The 21,033-nt window shown below is 39.2% G+C and overlaps 1 protein-coding gene across 2 annotated transcripts in view; it reads right to left on the reverse strand.

Annotated features, from left to right (window-relative positions):
- FANCC (FA complementation group C) overlaps nt 1–21,033 on the reverse strand; it is a 256,980-nt gene that overhangs the window by 34,223 nt on the left and 201,724 nt on the right. For both annotated transcript variants that reach the window (XM_081066807.1, XM_081066808.1), the window contains one exon: nt 78–234. In XM_081066807.1, the coding sequence (XP_080922933.1) occupies nt 78–234 (157 nt within the window). The remainder of the gene's footprint in view (nt 1–77; nt 235–21,033) is intronic.

Raw genomic sequence — 21,033 nt, forward strand, 5'->3', positions numbered from 1 at the left:
CCCCCTTGCTCTGCCTAATGAAATGATACACAGCATCTTCTTTAAGGATTTTCTCCTCATCAAAGCCCAGCACATACCAGCAATGAATCTTTCATAAAGCATTCGATCCTTCTCAGAGAATTTCTCTCACTGGAGATTAGTTTTTCAAAAAGATGCAGCACTGCTTTTTCAAGGCTGGGAAGGTGTCGAAGCCAGAGGCAGACTATCGCTGACTTGGGGAGAGAAATCTTCTTCCTTTCAATAAGAAATAAAATTTTAAATAGAAACGGCTTAATGGAAAAATAAGGTTAAGAGAGCTCAAAACACAAAAAACGAATCCAATTTATGAATCTTCTTTTTCCTCATGGACATAGCAGTAGGTAATATTTAGAGTATCAATGAATATTTACCAAGTAACTATTTGCAAAATAATGTGAATATGCTTCCATTTCAGTTCAAGAAATTAGAGAAATGCTCAAAGAAAAACAAATTCTTTCAAAAAGGATAAACAAATACATAGTGAAGGAAGACAGAGAGTGAGAAAAAGGCCTTGAGACATCTAGGTAAATGTAGTCCCTAATTTAAGGAACAGCTATGTTTGAAAGTGCATCATGATGGTTTCAAGTGTGGAATCAGACCTGGGTTTGAGTCCTAGAGCTACCACCTACTAACTGTATGACCTGGGGAAAAGTACTTAACCTTCAAACCTCAGTTTACTTATCTATAAAATGGGCCTATCTCCCTCACAGTGCTGTCAAAAGGATCAAATGCAGTAATAACACATGTACAGTGATCAGCATAGTGCTTGACACCTAGTAAATATTCAGTAACTGTATTTGTAAATCTGTTGCTTGAAAGTTAAAAGGTATTCTTCTTCAGTAACAATTTCACATATGGTGGTTATGACCTGTTGGACCCACAGTTGATCCATACATAGCATGATACTCTACAGACCGCAACCACTTTGTCTAGATCAGTTTCTACAGGAAAGTGTATCTGGAAGTTTCTCTTGTGTCGGGTCACTGCGTCAGGAGCTCTACTTCTGAGCTCCTGTCGGGAGGGAGCATAAGAGGGACATCTGTCTAGCTCTGAGCCACTGGTGGGACTTGTCTTTCTTCTTTAAGCCCTGCTTTTACAATGTCTCCTGCCCTTTCTCCTGTGGCATCACAGACAGCAGAGTGCTTTCCAGGGTCTGCCAAAGATGGTTACTGCTTTTAATAAAGAAAACAAAAGCTGGGGCACAAAGGTTCCCCAATACACGCCACCCCCACTTCAATATCTTTCCCTTCACCATCACTTCTGGGCCTTTTCTCTGTAGGAGCTGGCATGAAGCCCAGGGAATGGGTACAGGGCAGGAAATGAATAGACAGGACATACAGAGTAGCAATTTCTGGTGGTTTCTTTTTCTTCTCCCTCAGCATAACTCCTGTAGATCTTGTCCTGGATTAACTGTGGGGCAAGACTAGAAGAAGCTCGAGTGTTGTGGGGTCTGTCACAGGAGCAGGCAGAAAGGCAGGAGACAGGAAGGGCAGGATGCTTTCCTCTGACCCTCTTTCTGATCTCACATTCTCACCCTGAGCGGCAACTCTCCCGGGAAGTTTTGCAGGACCCCTTCCCACCACCTCCCCACGCCTGGCAAAGAAGAGCTGCCACTGGGAACCCCAAACCCGCATCACCTGGCACATTTTTGGGACACATACAAACACACACACACACACACACACACACACACACACGACTGTAATAAAGGCAATGAAGGGTAAAACAGGCTGAGGTGAAAGAGAAGAACAGGAGGGACCTAATTTAGATCAGGTGGTCAGGGATTAGCTAGGTGAAGAATAGTGGGAAGAACTTCTATTCAACATAGTGCTGGAAGTTCTAGCCACAGCAATCAGACAAGAAAAAGAAATAAAAGGCATCCAAATAGGTAAGAAGGAAGTAAAATTGTCATTGTATGCAGATGACATGATACTATATAGAGTGAACCCAAAAGATTCCACTGATAGATGAATTTAGTAAAGTAGCAGGATATGAAATTAATATTCAGAAATCAGTTGCATTTGTATATACCAATAATAAAACATCAGAAGAAGAAATTAAAAAAAAATCTCATTTACAATTGCTTCAAAGACTATAAAATACCTGGGAATAAATTTAACCAAAAAAGTAAAAGATCTGTACTCAGGAAATTATAAGACACTGAAGAAAGAAATGAAAGAAGATACAAATAAACAGAAACACATCCCATGTTCATAGATAGGAAGAATTAATACAGTTAAAATGTCCATACTGCCTAAGGCAATATACATATTCAACGCAATTCCTATCAAACTACCAACGACATTTTTCACAGAAATAGAACATATAATCCTAAAATTTATATGGAACCGTAAAAGACACCAGATGGCCTCAGCAATCTTGAGAAATAAGAACAAAGCGGGAGGTATAACAATACCTGACATCAAATTATATTACAAGGCTACAGTAATCAAAACAGCATGGTACTGGCATAAAAACAGACACATAGATCAATGGAACAGAATAGAGAGTCTAGAAATAAATCCATGCCTATATGGCCATTTAATCTACGACAATGGAAGCAAGAATGTACAGTGGGATAAAGACAGTCTATTCAATAAATGGTGCTGGGAAACCTGGACAGACACATGCAAAAAAATGAAGCTGGAGCACTCCCTTACACCATATACAAAAATAAATTCAAAATGGCTTAAAGACTTAAATGTAAGATCTGAAACCATAAAATTCCTAGAAGAAAATATAGGAAGAAACTTCACAGACGTTACCCGGAGTAAGATTTTTACTGATATATCCCCTCACGCAAGGGAAATAAGAGAAAAAATAAACACACGGGATTATATCAAACTAAAAAGTTTTTTCACAGCAAAGGAAACCATCAATAAAACAAAAAGGGATCCTACTGAATGGGAAAAGTTATTTGCCAATGATATATCTGATAAGGGGTTAATATCACAAATTCATTAAAAACTCACTCAACTCAACTCCAAAAAAACAAACAACCCAATTAAAAAATGGGCACAGGACATGAAGAGAGATTTTTCTAAAAAGGACATACAGATGGCAAACAGACATATGAAAATGCTCAACCTCACTAACCATCAGAGAAATGCAAATAAAAACCACAATGAGATACCACCTCACCCCAGTCAAAATCGCTATCATCAATAAATCAACAAACAGCAAATGCTGGTGCGGATGTAGAGAAAAGGGAACGCTTGTGCACTGTTGGTGGGATTGCAGATTGGTGCAGCCACTATGGAAAACAGTATGGAGGTATCTCAAAAATCTGAAAATGGAACTACCTTATGATCCAGTAATTCCACTCCTAGGCATCTACCCGGAGAAACCCAAAACTCAAATTCAAAAATCTGTATGCACTCCTATGTTTATTGCAACACTATACACAATAGCCAAGACATGGAAACAACCGAAATGCCCATCGGTAGATGACTGGATTAAGAAACTGTGGTACATTTATACAATGGAGTATTACGCAGCCATAAAGAGGAAGGAAATCTCACCATTTGCAACAACATGGATGGACCTAGAGAACATTATGTTAAGTGAAATAAGTCAGACAGAGAAAGACAAGTACCATATGATCTCACTTATATGCAGAATCTAAAGAAAAGAATATGTGAATGAACTAATCAGAAACAGTTTTGGAGACAAAGAGGAAAAACTGAGGGTTGTTAGATGGGAGGGGGGTGGGGATAAGGGGGAAGGTGAGGGGATTAGAAAGCACAACGGTAACCACAAGATGGCCACAGGGATTGCCATGGGGAATGTAATCAATAATGTTGTAAAGACTTTGTAGGGTATCCGATGGGCACTTGTCCCATTTGGGAGACCACCTCAGGGATGATGTAGATGCCTGATCACTGCAATGTACACCTGAAGCTGAAGCTGAACAATAAATAATGAATGTCAACTACAAGTTTACGTGTGTGTGCGTGTGTGTGTATGTATATATATGTATATACTTACAAGAAGCAGAGTACACCATTAGGAATAGAGACAGTGGAAATGTAATGGCTCTGTGTGATGTCAGAGGGATAGTGGATTGGGGGGTGGGGGTTCACACAGTGTGAGGGATAAAATGATAAACATCTAAGTATTACTTTGTCTTGTGCACCTGAAACTAATTAAAAAAAAAGAATAGTGGGAAGAGCATTCTAGCAGAGGGAACAGAAGCCGTGATGGCCCTGAGGTAGGGAAGAGCAAGATCAGAAGGAGAGAAGCCCCAGAGAGCAAAGGTGAAGTGACTTGTAATGAGGTTGTGCAGTACCACAGGCCAACGTAAGCATTTGCGATTTTATTGTGATTATTCTGGTCCAAGGATTTCAAACAGAGAAGTACCAGGATGCAATTTACATTTCAAAGATCACTCTGCAGCTTGGAGAACTGAGAGCAGGGAGGAGAGTGGGCGCAGGGAGCCCAGGAGTCAGGGAAGCTGGTACTGGCTGGGACCTGGGTGGTAGTAGAGATGGAGCGAAGAGTGCCTGCAATGTGGGTCAGCAGCAGTATCAAGAGAAACTGGCAGAGTCTGATGACAGGCGGTGCAGCTGAGGTAGGGATCAAGGCGATCGTTTCTTGAACAATCAGATGAATGGACATAGCATTTATTCAGATGGAACGAAGCATTTACTCAGAAGTTAAGAAGATTTGTGAAGGATTAACTAAGAGCTCAGTTTGGGGTGTGAGAATTCAGCGTATCTGAGGCGCAAGCCAACTGAGATATGAAATAGAATATCCAAGTTGGATGTTCTGGGGAGAGGTCTGGGCTGAAGATACACATTAGGGAGCTGTCAGGGGCATGAAACGGATGAGAACTCACAGGAACAGAGGTGCGAGTGGGGAGCAGAGGTCTGGGTCTGTGCCCCGAGGACTGCCAACCCTAGAGGAAGAGGAGCTGCAGACAGGAGGAGGCAGAAGACACGCAGGTAGAGAACAATGTCACTGCGGAACAGAAGGCCGGCCTGGCTGTGAGCAGCACTGCTCAAAGGACACGGGGAGGGAAGCACAAGAACTGCACGGGCAGCTCTGCGACCTCCCCAACACACACTGTTGATGGGGGATGGAAGTTGAAGGCAGAGTCAATGAGGAGAGGAAGTCGAACTGCCAGGTCTTCGGGACGGCTGTGGAGAGTGCGCGACCAGAAGGCTTTGTGTGCTCTGGGCAGGGATGGCTGACCGCTGGAAGGCCAGAGGCATAGCAGTGAGGGAGGCTGAAGGACCGACAGCTCCATTTATTCAGGGCTTACCTGGGACAATGCCAAGCATTTTACCTCTATTGTAATCCTCATAACAACCCTACAAGACAGGCAGCATTATTGCCCTTGTTTGATTGACAAGGCAGTTGAGGTCAGAGGGATGGAGGACTTACAGCTCTGATTTGAACCCAGGAGGTCTGATACTAGAGCTGGTCCTCCGATTCAAGCTATGCAGAAATCTCTCCACTCCGCAGGAAGGGGAGGAGAAGGCTGCACAGAAGACGGGGCCTTGGGGGCGGGGAGGGGAGAGCAGATGGCTTTCCAAAGATAAGCCAGATACTGGGTCCCTGTGTGCACTTGCTTCGTGTTTGAACAGTCTTTTCAAAGTCCAGGCTGTCAGCCAGCTTGAGCCATGTTAATGGGCCCCTGGTGTCTGTCCAGCTTTGTAGAGGAAGCAGAACACTCCTTCGGAGTAGGAGGAGGTTCTGTAGCCTCTTTCATAGAACCAGAGAGCTCCCACGAGGCGGGAAGTTCTGAGGCGCAGAGAGGAGAAGCTCCTCCCTTCCAAATAGCAGGGATGTCTTCTAAACAGCTCTCATCACACCTTATCTTTTTTCAGGGTCCCTATAAGATAAATACGCCCACCATTAGAAAAGTTCCTTACTTCAGTGGAAGTTGCTCAGAGGCGGCACCATTCCCAAGCTCTCTGAGCAGCCATGCATTAAGGGTGACATCTGCCATCACACAAGTCACAGCGGCAGAGTGATGCCCCGCAGTACACACTGTTGAGAATAAGCTGTAGATTACTATGACAAATGTAAAACCCAAACTAGGGTAAAATGGTAGTTCCATCAAATATCTGAATTGAAAGATACTGCTTAGTTACAAATTTACACAGGAGTTGCAAAAGTTCTGTAGTTGAGGCGGTAAGTGCATACAGAATTGTTCCTTATCTGTGGGGAGTATGTTCCAAGAACGCCCAGTGGATGCTTGAAACCGTGAATAGTACCAACCCCTATATATACGAGATGTGATCAAACAATACAGGGAATGTTTAAATAAAAAAAAATTATTACAGTAAAAGACACATTGCCATTAATCCCCCTCAAAATACTTCCCTTTGCTTTGAACACACTTGTCCCATCGTTCTTGCCACTTTCTGAAGCAGTTCTGGAAGTTCTCTTTCGTGAGTGTCTTTAGTTGTGTTGTCATGGCTGCCTTGATGTCCTGAATCGATTCAAAGCATTTACCTTTTATGGTCATTTTCACTTTGGGGAAGAGCCAGAAGTCGCATGGTGCCAGGTTTGATGAATAAGGTGGATGAGGACACACTGTAATGTTTTTACTTGACAGAAATTGCTGTACCAGAAGCGATGTGTGACACGGAGCCTTTCCGTGTCATCACAAAATACAGTGAATGCTGCTGCCGAGTGCCATCCCACAGAAAGGCAGGGATCTTCAATACGGGAAGCGGCACATAGAACCTTAGTAACAGTGTGTGACAAGTTTCAACTTGTTGGGTGCCAACAATGATTCAGGACATGGAGGCAGCCAAGACAGTACAACTGAAGACACCCATGAAAGAGGACTTCCAGAACTGCTTCAGAAAATGTTAAGAACGATGGGATAAGTGTGTTCGAAGTGAGTGGGGATTAATGGCAATGTGTCTTTTACTGTAATAAAACTTTTTTTTATTTAAACATTCATCATATTATTTGCTCACACCTTGTACCACATTTTTTTCCTATACAGTGGTACCTCAGTTTTCGAACGTAATCCGTTCCGGAAGATTGTTCGAGTTCTGAAACATTTGAAAACCGAGGCACGGTTTTCCCATAGAAGGTAATGCAAAATGGATTAATCCATTCCAGACCTTTAAAATCAACCCCTAAAACTGCAAATTTTACTATCTAATGATATCATAGATCCATAAAATTTATGGCGTTCGTAAACCAAAATGTTCGTCACCGGAGAAGTTCAAAAACTGAGGTACCACTGTACTTATATACCTATGATAAAGTTTAACTTATAAATTAGGCACAGTAAGAGATTAACAACAACTAATAAAATAGAACAATTATGACAATGTACTGTAATAAAAGTTACGTGAATGTGGTCTTTCTCTCAAAATATTTTATTGTACTGCACTCCCCCTTCTCCTTGTAATGATGAGAGACGATATAATGCCTGTATGTGAGATGAAATGGGGCTGATATGCTGGACAAAGATTCATGTCCTATGCAAGATAGCGTGGGGCAGAATAGGGCAAGATTTGATCATGCCACTCAGAATAGTGCATAATTTAAAAACTTAATTATTTCTGCAATTTTCCATTTAATATTTTTAGACTGTGGTTGACCGCGGGTAACTGAAACCACGGAAAGCGAAATCACCACAGATAATGGAGGACTAATGCAATATTCTTGTTCTACTCTCAGACTCAGTTTGAAAAATGTGTATGTTCACAATTGTCTTTTGATTAGATCCTTGATTCAGAGCACACTCTACTAATTACTGTGAATGATTAAATTTATGGATCCGTGTCTAATATGTGAATCGTGTATTATCAATAAAATCTATTCTGCTCTAAAACATCAAAGACTTAACTCTTTATAAACAGTCCGGGCTGAAGAAATCACCAAAGCGGTATGATCTTAATATACTTTCCTAACAGCATTTGGTTAGGACAACACATTCATATTACATGCAATGTTCTAAATGTGTACCAGGTTGGTTTGGAAATAAAAACGTCAAATTACATTACATGTCAATTATATTTTAAAAAACTGGAAAAAAGAGGCAAATTACAGAAGAAGAAATGCAAATGGCCAATACAAATATGGAGATCTTCATTCTTATTAATAGTAAAAAAAAAAGGTAAACTAACACATCAAGGAGGTATCATTTTTTACCCTCACGTCAGCAAATATTTAAAAGAGTGCCATACAATGTTGATGTAGGTCTAGGGGCTGAGTGTCTTCAGAGGTGGGACGAAGAATGGCTTTGCCTTTTTGGTTAAGTCATGTGGTACCATCTAACAAAGTATAAAATACACATGTCCCTGGCCTTAATAATCATGCTTTTGTAAATCTACTTGGTGGTAATAAAAGCATTAGTTAAAGGATATTTATGACCCCAATATTATAAAGACAAAAAATGAGAAACAACTTGAATGTATCCATTGGCAAATAGCTGAAAATATTATGGTCCGTTCATATCCGGGAAGATGTTCAATGTTTAACAAATGAGCTGGATCTATATCATTTGAGAGTTATCCAAAATATGTTGGTTAAAAGACAAACCGTATTTAGGGACTCTGAAAAACTTCATTCTAATCAACATGTTATTCATAGAAACGCTAAGGCTGTCTTTTTTCTCATCTAACTATACTTTTTCCATCCATTCAGTCTGCATACTGATCAAAATGACAAATTCAAGGGAAACAGGATAAGATAAAAATTTGGCTCTCCAAAACTCTTATCTAATACTCACAGGAAGTTTTCTGAGTTATAATGATGTTTTAGGGAAATGGCAGGGCATTTGGGACTTATGTGTAATATTAATACATTATAATTTTCTCCCTTAAAATACTGAGGAATAGACTCCTAGTCATTGCTTTTATGTAGAACATCTGAGTTTCAGTAACAATTTCTGACACACGGCAGGATATGCCTGGATAGGACACTGCCCTGTCCAACATCTCATGCTATTAGACTTTTTTAGACAGATGCCTTCTTGACATTTAGGAAACTGTACTTTGTTTCCCCCAAATACTCAATTTGGTGAGGCAGTTGTTTGTCCCATCGTTTTTAAAAAGAGGTAGTAAAGTAATTGATCCTGATCCTTATTAAATCATTTTGGCTCCACTTTTTTTTTTTTAATTGGGGAACAGTGTGTTTCTCCAGGGCCCATCAGCTCTAAGTCATTGTCCTTCAGTCTAGTTGTGGAGGGTGCAACTCAGCAACAAGTCTAGTCGCCATTTTCAACCTTAGTTGCAGGGGGCTCAGCCCACCATCCCATGGAGGGAATTGAACCGGCAACCTTGTTGTAGAGAGCTCCGCACTCTTACCAACTGAGCCACCCAGCTGCCCTCCAAATGTTTTTTGTAGCTTCAAAAAAACCCCCAAAACGTGCGATTCAGTTCTTTATAAGAAAGGTTCCTGATGAGGGTGGTGCCTGTCAGGGGGAAATGTGTTCTAAAGCTGCTGAGAGGCAGAGAAGAGAGACAGGAAACTTCTCCTATGAAACAAACACCACATTACTTCACCTTTCCAAACCAGAGAGAACAAGGGCTGCTTGGTCTGCCTGAGAAGCCCACAAAAATTGGGACCAGCTTTTCTGGAGATCTACCTAATTCCAAGGAATTGAAAAGAATATTTCGTATTACAACTCAAAGATGTACTTCCATGAAAACCTGATGTAAGAAATATATTAAACTGAAGAAATGTACCATCATTATCACTTATACCTGCAGAGAGCTTGCTTCTCAAAGCAAAGACCAGCAATACCAAATAAAGGAAACGTCCAAGCCCAAACCACTAGAATGTCCATTACAAATCAGTATCAGCAGGCTTTTATCTGAAAGTTAACTTTTTCAATGACGAATTTTGTGACCATGTCTCTTTAAGATTTTGAAAAAGTCAGGAAGTCTCAATGAACGGATAAATAGAAATGGGAGTTTCAGTCACTACTACTTTGCTAACTTTCTGTCCTTGATATTACACTAGCCTTTCTTCATTTAGACATTCGCCCATATTATCTGACAACATTTAAAGCCTGATTTTTCTTATCTGAGCTGAAAACACACAAAACTAGAAGCTTGCTCGACGGTCAAGTTTCTTGGAACTTCTTTTGTTTTCTTATGAAGCATCTTTGGAGGCTGTATTAATTCAGCAATGGGAATTTAGTTTATATCTGACCTCAGTTCAGTGATATTTTCATTAGGAAGAAAAGATATAAGCTTGAGAAAACTTAATAAAACATCATAAAAAATAATTTTGATTGAAGTCAGTAATAATAGCAACATGCTAACAGTTACTCTGCATGCCAGGCACGGTCTTAAACACACGAGGTCTGACAGTTAAGTTCACGAACTTGTTGCAATGATGTTGCTAACCATTTTTGATATCGGGGATTATTCATTATGAATTTGTACCAAATGGACAAACAGTTCACCAAGTTTACAATTTGGAAGTGTTGAAAAGGCTGCATGAAAAAGTTAGACGACCTGAACTTTTCGCCAACAATTCATGGCTCTTGCATCACGACAATGCACCAGCTCACACGACACTGTCTGTGAGGGAATTTTTAGCCAGTAAACAAATAACTGCATTGGAACACCCTCCCTACTCACCTGCTCTGGCCCCCAATAACTTCTTTCTTTACCCGAAGATAAATGAAATATTGAAAAGAAGACATTTTCATGACATTCAGGACATCAGGGGTAACATGAAGATAGCTCTGATGGCCATTCCAGAAAAAGAGTTCCAAAATTGCTTTGAAGGGTGGACTAGGCGCTGGCGTCAGTGCATAGCTTCCCAAGGGGAGTACTTCAAAGGTGACTGTAGTGATATTCAGCAAGGAGGTATGTGGCACTTTTTTTAGGATGAGTTTGCGAACTTAATATTCCGACCTCATAGTATGGGATTGGACCCATTTAAATATGTTCCAGTATGTATGCCTGGGACAAATTTATGTCTGTTATCCCACTAATTATAAAAGGCACCCCTTTTAACTCTCAAAAGTGTTATGGTCTACAAGTTATAAATGTATGGTCACACGCCTTTAACACTCACAGTTACCCCCTGAGGTCTATTGGTTGGCCAGTCACGCATCCATTTTTCCTTTCACTGTTCATTGGTTCATTCACTTCAGAGTGTAGAAAAAAACACTCCATCCGGTCATCTAACTGCTCAATACTGTATTTCCCCCAAAGTAAGACCTAGCCGGACAATCAGCTCTAAAGAGTCTTTTGGAGCAAAAATTAATATAAGACCTGGTCTTTAATATAACATGACATGATATGACATGACATGACATGACATGACACCAGGTCTTACATTAATTTTTGCTCCAAAAGATGCATTAGAGCTGATTATCTGGCTAGGTCTTATTTTCGGGGAAACGGTAGTTTTGAAGCCATGGATTTATTTTGCCTTGGTGGACATGTCATGTGGAATTGCTCGGACTCCACGGCCTTATGACAGGACTTCAGCAGCCCTCCCAGAAGGGGGTTACAGGCTCTGTTGTCTGCAGGTGGTCATGACAGCAACTGCAAGTATAGATCTAAGAAGTTAGGCCAAGACATTTAAAAGTTCCTCTAGGTTATCTAAACTACACAAAGGGACAAGCATCTGCTATTTAAAAAAATACAGGCAGCCCATTTCTGAAAATACATGACTATGTGGAAGCCAAGGCCAAAGATACCCAGCCAATTGTAAAGCTGATGAAATTCCACTGGTCTACTGTGGTAAGCAAATAGCTGGATGGCTAAACACAGGGCAGGGCACATTGGTCAAAGAAAGTATGTGGTTTCCAAATGACCATGCAGCACATTTGGGGAACCGCTCAAGGGGCTGGGGGAAGGCAGGCAGTGGGGCTGGGGGTGGGGGTGGTAATTTGCACTGATTGACTGAATCAGCCTCCCTGTGTCAACATGTGGTCGGGATGCTCTGTCTATGGGAAAGTGTCCAGGGAAAGGCTCCAGCGCTTACGCCACTACTTGGGGAACTTGCTGAGCTGAAGCCATAGGAATTGGACAAGCTGAAGACCACCCAGCATCTCTGGACAGTCTGTCCCCGTGTATTTTCCAAACTGAATAAATGTTATTAGTTGCTGAGGGAGAATGTGCTATCACAAGTAAAATAAATAGCAAAGCAGGAATTCGGCCTACTCATGGAAGCACTACCCTTAGCTTTCATCTGAGCACTGCGGGTACAGCAAGAGTGGCTACTCTAACAAATCTCTTCCTCGTCAGCAAGTTCTGAAACAGCTTTGTGGGGTTTCACAGACGGTGTAAGGGGCAATCTCCCATTTCCTTTTAGTTCAACACTTGATAGACAGGTAAGATTGGAAATACAGGACGTTAAGACCATATTCTTCAAGGAAACACATTACTAAATAAATCAGGAAGAGAGCTGCCAAGGTGAAAGCCAACGAGCATTTACTTAAAAGTAAATACTTTGAAAAACTGCTTTGGAGTGTGAAGCACATGTCAGTGGGGTAAACCGCTGTTACCTGCAATGTGCACTCAGGTAAATAACGTGAGGGGATACGCTTGTGAAGCATCCTTACCACAGGTGACCGACTTTCAAATGAGTTATTACTCAATATCTTACATAAACAACAATAACTAACTGATCAGACTCCTCAAAAAATTCAAATTTATTGGCTCAGTTCTGACAGGTTTAGAAAAGGTAGGAAAAAAAAGACTTTACATTATAACCAGGAAAATTGTGTCTTGCCCTTTTTAAAAAACATAAAGTGATTTAACTTTATATTTCTCTTTCTAAATCTTACCTTAACAAATTCCTGGATTATAATATTTCATACAAATTAAAACATATATTCCAATTTTTAAGAGTTACATATGAAAAACGGAAAATACTCCATGGTAATTACTTCCTCTGAAGTGAGTGAAACAATGACAGTGGCTTGAAGTTGGTCATTTTTCAAATGTAATGATATAATAAAAAGCAATCTGAAGATGGAAGAATATCCACTTGTTACAGCCAAAAAATAAAAACAAAAATACTAAAAAATCTTAGGAATGAAAAATGTCTACTTAGAAGACAAAAAAAATCCTATTAGACTTCTAATTTGCCAAATTTCTGATCAGAGTTATTAGTTTCTTTGAAATATCTTGTCAGGTTTCAGGCAGGATAAACATTCTCACAGAATGTGGACAATACCATATAAAACACACCTTTAAGATCACAAAAGTAAATCTGAACAAATAGAAAGATGTAAGTGTTCTTGGATAGGTGGGTAAAAAGCCTTACATTGTAAGGATATCATTCCTCCTTTAGTTACCTATGCATTTAATTAATCTTTGTGTTTAACATGAACCTCCCCACAAGCAGCATTAGCAGTCTTTCCTGAAGCTAGACAAGTTGGTTTCAAAGTTTATTTGAAAGATAAAACTACCAAGAATTCCCAGAGAAACCTAAAAAATAAATGAGTGGGAATTAGCCCTATTTTATAGTAAGCATATTAGAATGATTCTACCATTAAAACAAACTATACTGGTGTATGAACGTGTAATAGGCCAAAGAAACAGAACAGAAAATAACAAAAAGGCCCAACTGCATACCAAAATTGAATATATGACTAAGGGAGCATCTTAAGAGGGCAGGGTTTCCGGGGATAATTGTACCTTTTATTACACTCAAGATGGTGGAATGCTCTGTAACCTGAGAGGAGGGAAAAGCAAGCATATTCCTTCAACAAATAATTGGCAAAACTAAAACAAAGAGGGATTGGGAACCTACAGACTGAAAGAAACTTTTGAACTATCAATCAAACGCAACGTGTGGACTTTGGACTGTGATTCCAACAAACCAACTATATGTACATATATTTAAAAAATCGAGATGATAGGAGAATTTGCCCTCTCCCTAAATATATGATAAGGAATTAGTGCCAATTTTTAGATACAATAATGGTATTGTAGTTATACATTTTTTAATGTACTATATAGAGACATCTGGTTTCCCATTGCACCTGTAAGGAGCTTGGAAGTCACCACTCTGTCCTAACAAGTAAAAGGAGAACAGACTGACAATTCAACAACTGTCTGTCATCCTTAAAGAGAGGAAAGGGCGCAGGTAAAACCTTGGTCCACAAAATTGGTGAGATAGACAGGTGAATACTGAGAATAGTGGCTCCCGGAGCAGAGATACACAAGGAGAAATCACCGCGTGAATCAGTTCTGGAGAAGGGAAACCTGAACTATAATTAGCTGGTGGCTGGAGGCTCAGTGTGGACAACTCTGACAGTTAAAAAGTCCAGGGGGACGCAGTCATAGAGGAGCCCCCCAGATATTGTGAGGTTTACCTCCAGGAGCTTGACCAGGTTCTCACAGTAAATAATGGAGAAAAATCCACTCCTGTTTTAAGCAGGAAGAGGGGAAAAGGAACCATTTTTAAATACAACAGAGCACACTGTTCTTCTTAACAAGGCCTGCCCTCAGGGGAAGCTACTTTACCAGAGCCTAATGTGCTGGGGGTATCATCAGAGCCTGACTGACTGGGGGAAGGAAAATAATCATTAATTCCAGCCAGTGCTAGGTATCTTGTCCCACCTAAGAGGGAGAAAAAACTGAGAAACTCTGTGAGGTTCACAGTCTGTCCAGAAGCGTAAGCTCACTAAACGACTGAGACCTAATCACGGGACTATAGAACACTTCCCCTCCCCCATGCCTCACCACCACATTACAAAAACTTATTTACAGCAGTTCCTTTAACCTCAGACATCATATTTAGCTATTAAGAAAAAAATTACAAGACCTACCAAAAAGAAAAAAACACAGTTGAAGAGAAAAAGCAAGAATCAGAACCAGACATGGCAGAGATCTTGGAATTACTAGACAGGGAACTAAAAGCAATTACGATTACTTTTTTGGAGGAAATCTCCATACCGTTTTCCACAGTGGCTGCACCAATTTACATTTCCCAATAACAGTATACCAGGGTTCCCTTTTCTCCACATCCTCTCCAACAGTTGTTTTCTCTCGTCTTTTTGATAACAGCATTCTAACAGATGTGAAGTGGTATCTCACTGTGGTTTTGATTTACTTTTACTTGATAATCAGTGATGTTGAACATCTTTTCATGAGCCTGTTGGTCATATGTATGTCTTCTTTGGAAAAATGTCTATTCAGATCATCTGCCCATTTTTCAATTGGGTTTTTTTTGTTGTTGTTGAGTTGTATGACTTGAAAACAGTCTGGAGATGCCTCAAAAAGTTAAGAACAGAACTACCATATGATCCAGTTATTCCATTTCTGGATATTTATCCACAGAATACAAAAAACTAATTCAAAAAGATATATGCACCACTATGTTCATTGAAGCACTATTTATAATAGCCGAGAAATGAAAACAACCTAAGTGTGCATCAATGGATGAATGGATAAAGACTTGAGATACACACACACACACACACACACACACACACACACACACACACACACAATGGAATACTATTCATCCATAAAAAAGCAGGAAATCTTACAATTTGCGAAAACATGGATGGAATTTTAGGGTTTATGCTAAGTGAAATAAGTCAGAGAAAGACAAATACCATATGATTTCACTTATATATGGAATCTGAAAAACAAATTAAATGAATAAATAAAAACCAAAACCAGACTCACAGATACAGAGAACAGACTGATGTTTACCAGAGGGGAAGTGAGGTTGGGGGCAGAGGGGTGAAATGGGTAAAGGGGATCAAATGTATCGTAATGGATGGTAATTAGACTTATGGTGGTGATCACTTTGTAGTGTTTACAAATATCGAATTATAATGCTGACACTTATGTTAGATACCTATTTTATCTCAAAAAAGAAAAAAGAAAAAAGTAGCTCCCTCATAGGCTTGTTGTGAAGCTATAATGAGATATTACATGAAAAACCTTAGAAGACCTCCTGGAACCTAGAAAGCAATCAATATATGTTAGCCAGGGTTATTTAAACAATCTATAATTAATATGCAAAGAGCTCTGATGAATAAAATAGACAACATGCAAGAACAGATTGGTAATACAAGCAAAAAGATGGAAATCCTAACAAAGTCCACCCTAGTAAAAAATGTTTTTCACCTCTAGTAAAAAAAATACTAGAGGTAAAAAACATTGTAATAGAAATGAAGAATGCCTTTGATGAACTTATTAGTAGACTGACTGAGGAAAGAATCTCAGAGCTAGAGGCTATACCAATAGAAACCCTGAAAACCAAAAAAACAAAGACTGAGAAAAAAAAGAATATTCAAGGAATGTGGGACAACTATAAAAGACAACTACATAATGTAACAGAAGGAGAAGAAAGAGAAAAGAACAGAAGGAATATTTGAAACGATAATGACTGAGAATTTTCCCAACTTAATGTCAGATACCAAATCACAGTTCCAGGAAGCTTACAGAACATCAAGCAGGATAAATGCCAAAACACTATGCCTAGGCATATCATTTTGAAACTACAAAAATAAATAAATAAATAAATAAAAAATCAAAGATAAGAAAAATCCTGAAAGAAGCCAGAAGGAAAAAAATTTTACAGAGGAATAAAGATAAGATTATACCCAACTTCTCTTGCAAGCAAGGAGAGAGTGGAATAAAATATTTAGTGTTAAGAGAGAGAAAAAAACACACACCATGTAGAATTCTGTATCCTACAAAATTATTCTTGAAAACTTAAGAAGAAATAAAGATTATTCTCAGACAAACAACAATTGAGGGAATTTGTTTCCAGTAGACATGTCTTGCAAGAAATGTTAAAAGAAGTTCTTTAGAGAGAAGGAAAATAATATGTCAGAAACTCAGATGTACATAAAGAACATCAAAGAGGGAATAATGGAAGGCAAAATAAAAACTTACTTTACTTTTCCTATTCTAAAATCAACAATCTAAGTTTCCACTTCGAATAACTCGAAAAAGAAGAGCAAATTAAATCCAAAGTAAGCAGAAGAAAAGAACTGATAAGAATTAAGAGCTGAAATCAATTAAATTGAAAACAGGAAATCAATAGAGAAAATCAATGAAACCAAAAGCTGGTTCTTGGAAAAGACCGATAAAATCAATAAGCCTCTCGCCAGGCTAACTAAGAAAAAAAGAGAAGACACAAATTACTAATGTCAGAAATGAAACAGGAAACATTACTACAGCTCCTATAGGTATTAAAAGAATAATAAAGGAATGCAATGAACAACTCTATGCTGATAAATGTGATTACCTAAATAAAATGGACTAATTCCTTGAAAGACAAAATCTGTCAAACTCACACAAGGAAAAGTAGGCCTATATCTGTTAAAGAAATCCAATGAACAACTGATAACCTTTCAAAACAGAAAGCACCAAGCCCAGATGGATTCACTGGTGAATTCTTCTAGTCATTTAAATAAGAATCTATACCAATTCTCTAAACTCTCTTTCAGAAGACAGAAGCATAGGGAATACTTCCAAACTCATTCTATGAGGCCAGAATTACACTAATATCAAAAGCAGACAAACACATCATATACATGCACATATATACATATATATATATATATATATATATATATATATACACATATATATACATACAGACAGACACACACACACACACACACACACACACACACACATATAAAAACTTAGAGACCAATATCTTTCATGAACATAGATGCAAAAACAATCAACAAAAAATTAGCAAATTGGGGCGGCCCGGTGGCTCAGGCGGTTGGAGCGCTACGCTCCTAATGCCAAAGGCCACTGGTCAGATTCCCACATGGGCCAGTGAGCTGCACCCTCTACAGCTAAGACTGTGAACAACAGTCTGGAGCTGGGCTGCTGTGAAGAGCCGGAGGCCAGTGTGAGCTGCTGTGTGCTGCTATGGACTGCTGTGAGCTGCTGCGGGCTGCTGTCTGCTGCCGTGGGCTGCTGTGTGCTGATGTGTGCTACCGTGAGCGGCCGGTGGCCATGCTGGCCGGCAGCCATCATGAGCTGCCGGCAGCCGACTAGAGCTGCCGTGAGCTGCTGTGAGCGGCTGACCAACAACCGGCAACCGACTGCCTCAGCCGGGGGAATGCAGGGCTCATAATACCAGCATGAGGCAGGGAGCTGAGCCCTACAATTAGATTGAGAAACAATGGTTTAAAAAAAAACTGGGTGGGTGGAAGGGTGGGGGCAAGAAAAAAAATTAGCAAATTGAATCCAAAAATGTACAAAAAGAATTATACACTATGACCAAGTAGAATTTGTCCCAGGTGATTCACCTTTTGAAAAATCAATAAGTGTGATCCATCACATCAACAGGCTAAAAAAGAAAAACCAAATGATCATATCAATAGATACAGAAAAAGCATTTGATAAAATCTAAACCTATTCAATACAAAAACTCTCAGTAAACTAGGAATAGAGAAGAACTTCCTCAAATTGATAAAGAATAGCTACAGAAAACCTACAGCTAATATCATAGTTAACGGTGAGAAACTCGAAGCTTGAACATTGAGATCAATATAGTAGGCTAAAATGCCTCCTTGCACCATGCTTTTCCACACCATACTAGAAAGTCTAGCTAATGCAATAAGAACAGAAAAGGAAATAAAAAGTATACAGACTGGAAAGAAATAAAATTGCCTTTGTTCATATATGACATGATCCAAAAGAAATGACAAAAACAAAAACAAAAAACCCCAACCTTTTGGAACTAATAAGCGATTAGAGCAAATCTGTAGGATACAAGCTTAAAATACAAAGACAATCACATTTCTACATACCAGCAATGCACAAGTGAAATTTGAAATTAAAAACACCATACCATTTACATTAGTATCCTCCAAAATTAAATACTTAGGTATAAATCTAACAAAATACGTACAAGATCTGTATGAGGAAACTACAAAACTCTGATGAACAAAATCAAAGAAAAACTAAATAAATGGAGAGATATTCATGATTAGGAAGATTCAATATTGACAAGAACATCAGTTTTCCCCAACTTGATCTACAGATTCAATGCAATCTCAACCAAAATTTCAGCAAGTTATCTTGTGGATATCAACAAACTGATTCTAAAGTTTACGTGGAGAAGCAGAAAACCCAGACTAGCCAACATAATATTGAAAGAGAACAAAGTTGGAGGACTGACACTAGCTGACTTCAAGACTTACCTATAAAGCTATGGTAAAGCAAGACAGTGTGGTAATGACAAATAGGTCAATGGAACAGGTAGAGAACCCAGAAATACCCCAAATACAGTCAACTATTTTAACAAAGGAGCAAAGATAACACAATGCGGTAAAGGTCATCTTTTCAACCCACTGTGCTGGAACAACTGGACATCCACAGGCAAAAAAAAAAAATGAATCTAGACACGGACCTTACACCCTTAACAAAAATTAACTCAAAGGGATCCTAAACCTAAATTTAAAATGCAAAACTATAAAAGTCCCAGAAGACAACAAAGGAGAAAACCTAGACAAACCTGAGTTTGGTGATGATTTCTCAGGTAAAAAAAAACCAAAGACATGATATGTGAAAGAAAGAATTGATAAGCTAGACTAATATAAAAGGAAATAAAGAAAGAAAATTCCAACAAAGTTATAAATGAAAGAGGAGACATTACAACTGATACCACACAAATACAAATGATTGTAAGAGACTACTATGAAAATTTATACATTAACAAATTGGACAACCTAGAAGAAATAGATAAATTCCTAGAAACATACAACCTACCAAAACTGAATCATGAAGAAACAGAAAATCTGAACAGATCATTTACTAGCAAGCAGTTTGAATCACTAATCAAAAACTCCCAAAAAGAAAAGTCTAGCCAGATGGCTTCACTGCTGAATTCTACCAAATATTTAAAGAAGAATTAATTAATATCAATCTTCTTCAAAGTATTCGAAAGAAGAGGAGGGAACACTTCCAAACCCATTTTACATGAGGGCAGCACTATCTGGATACCAAAACCAGGCAAGACACAACAGGAAAGATAATTACAGGTCAATATCCCTGATGAATATTGATGCAAAAAATCCTCAACAAAATATTAGCAAACCAAATTCAATAATACATTAAAAGGATCATACACCATGACTGTGATATTGTGATTTATAATAAGAAACTATATTTGGACTTCAACGCTGTTCCTGGAGCAGAGCTTCTAAAACCCGTGGAATTTCCAAAGTGATGAGAGCTATCAAGTTGTCTCTTGTCATATTAATGAAGTGACTTTTGGATCCACCTAGGGATGGGGAGTGGTTACCAGGAGAACCAACCAAGTGACCCGAGGGTTGGAACTTCCATTCCCACCGCCCTGACCTCCAAGAGGAAAGAGAGGCTGGAAATTGAATAAATTTCCAATGGCCAATGATTTTATCAATCATGCCTAATAATGAAGCTTCCATAAAACCCCAAAAGGATAGGGTTAAGAGAGCTTCTGGGTTGGTGAACACATGGAGATTTGGGGAGAATGGCATACCTGGAGAGGGCATGGAAGCTCTGCACGCTTTCCCCATGCATCTCTTCCATCTGGCTGTTCCTTTTATAATAAACTGGTAATCTGGTACATAAAATATTTATCTATGTTCTGTGAGCCATTATAGCAAATTAATCAAACCCAAGGAGAGGGTTGTGGGAACGTGTGCTTTATAGCCAGTGAGTGAGAAGTAGAAATACTAACCTGGACTTGTGATTGGCATCCTGAGTTGGAAGGCTCACTGGAACCTCCAATTTATAGTCAGTTGGTCAGAAGTATAGATAACAGCCTGCGTTTACATCTGTAGTGGGGGCAGTCTTGCAAGACCGAGCCATTTAACGGTGGAATCTGATGCTATTTCCAAGTTGACAGTGTCAGAACTGAGTTAAATTCTTGGACACCCTCCTATTGGTGTCTGAAAATGGCTTGTTGGTGTGAGAAAGCCCGAGCGCGCGCGCGCGCACACACACACACACACACACACACACACACACACACACAGGATCCAGGTCCAGGAATCTAATTTAATGACCACGTGGGATTTATTCCTAGCACACAAACATGGCTCAACATCTGCAAAGCAACCAATGTGATGTATTTTAACAAAATGAAGGA

The sequence above is a fragment of the Rhinolophus hipposideros genome (genome assembly GCF_964194185.1).
Source record: "Rhinolophus hipposideros genome assembly, chromosome: 11".
In the NCBI taxonomy this organism is placed as follows: Eukaryota; Metazoa; Chordata; class Mammalia; order Chiroptera; family Rhinolophidae; genus Rhinolophus; species Rhinolophus hipposideros.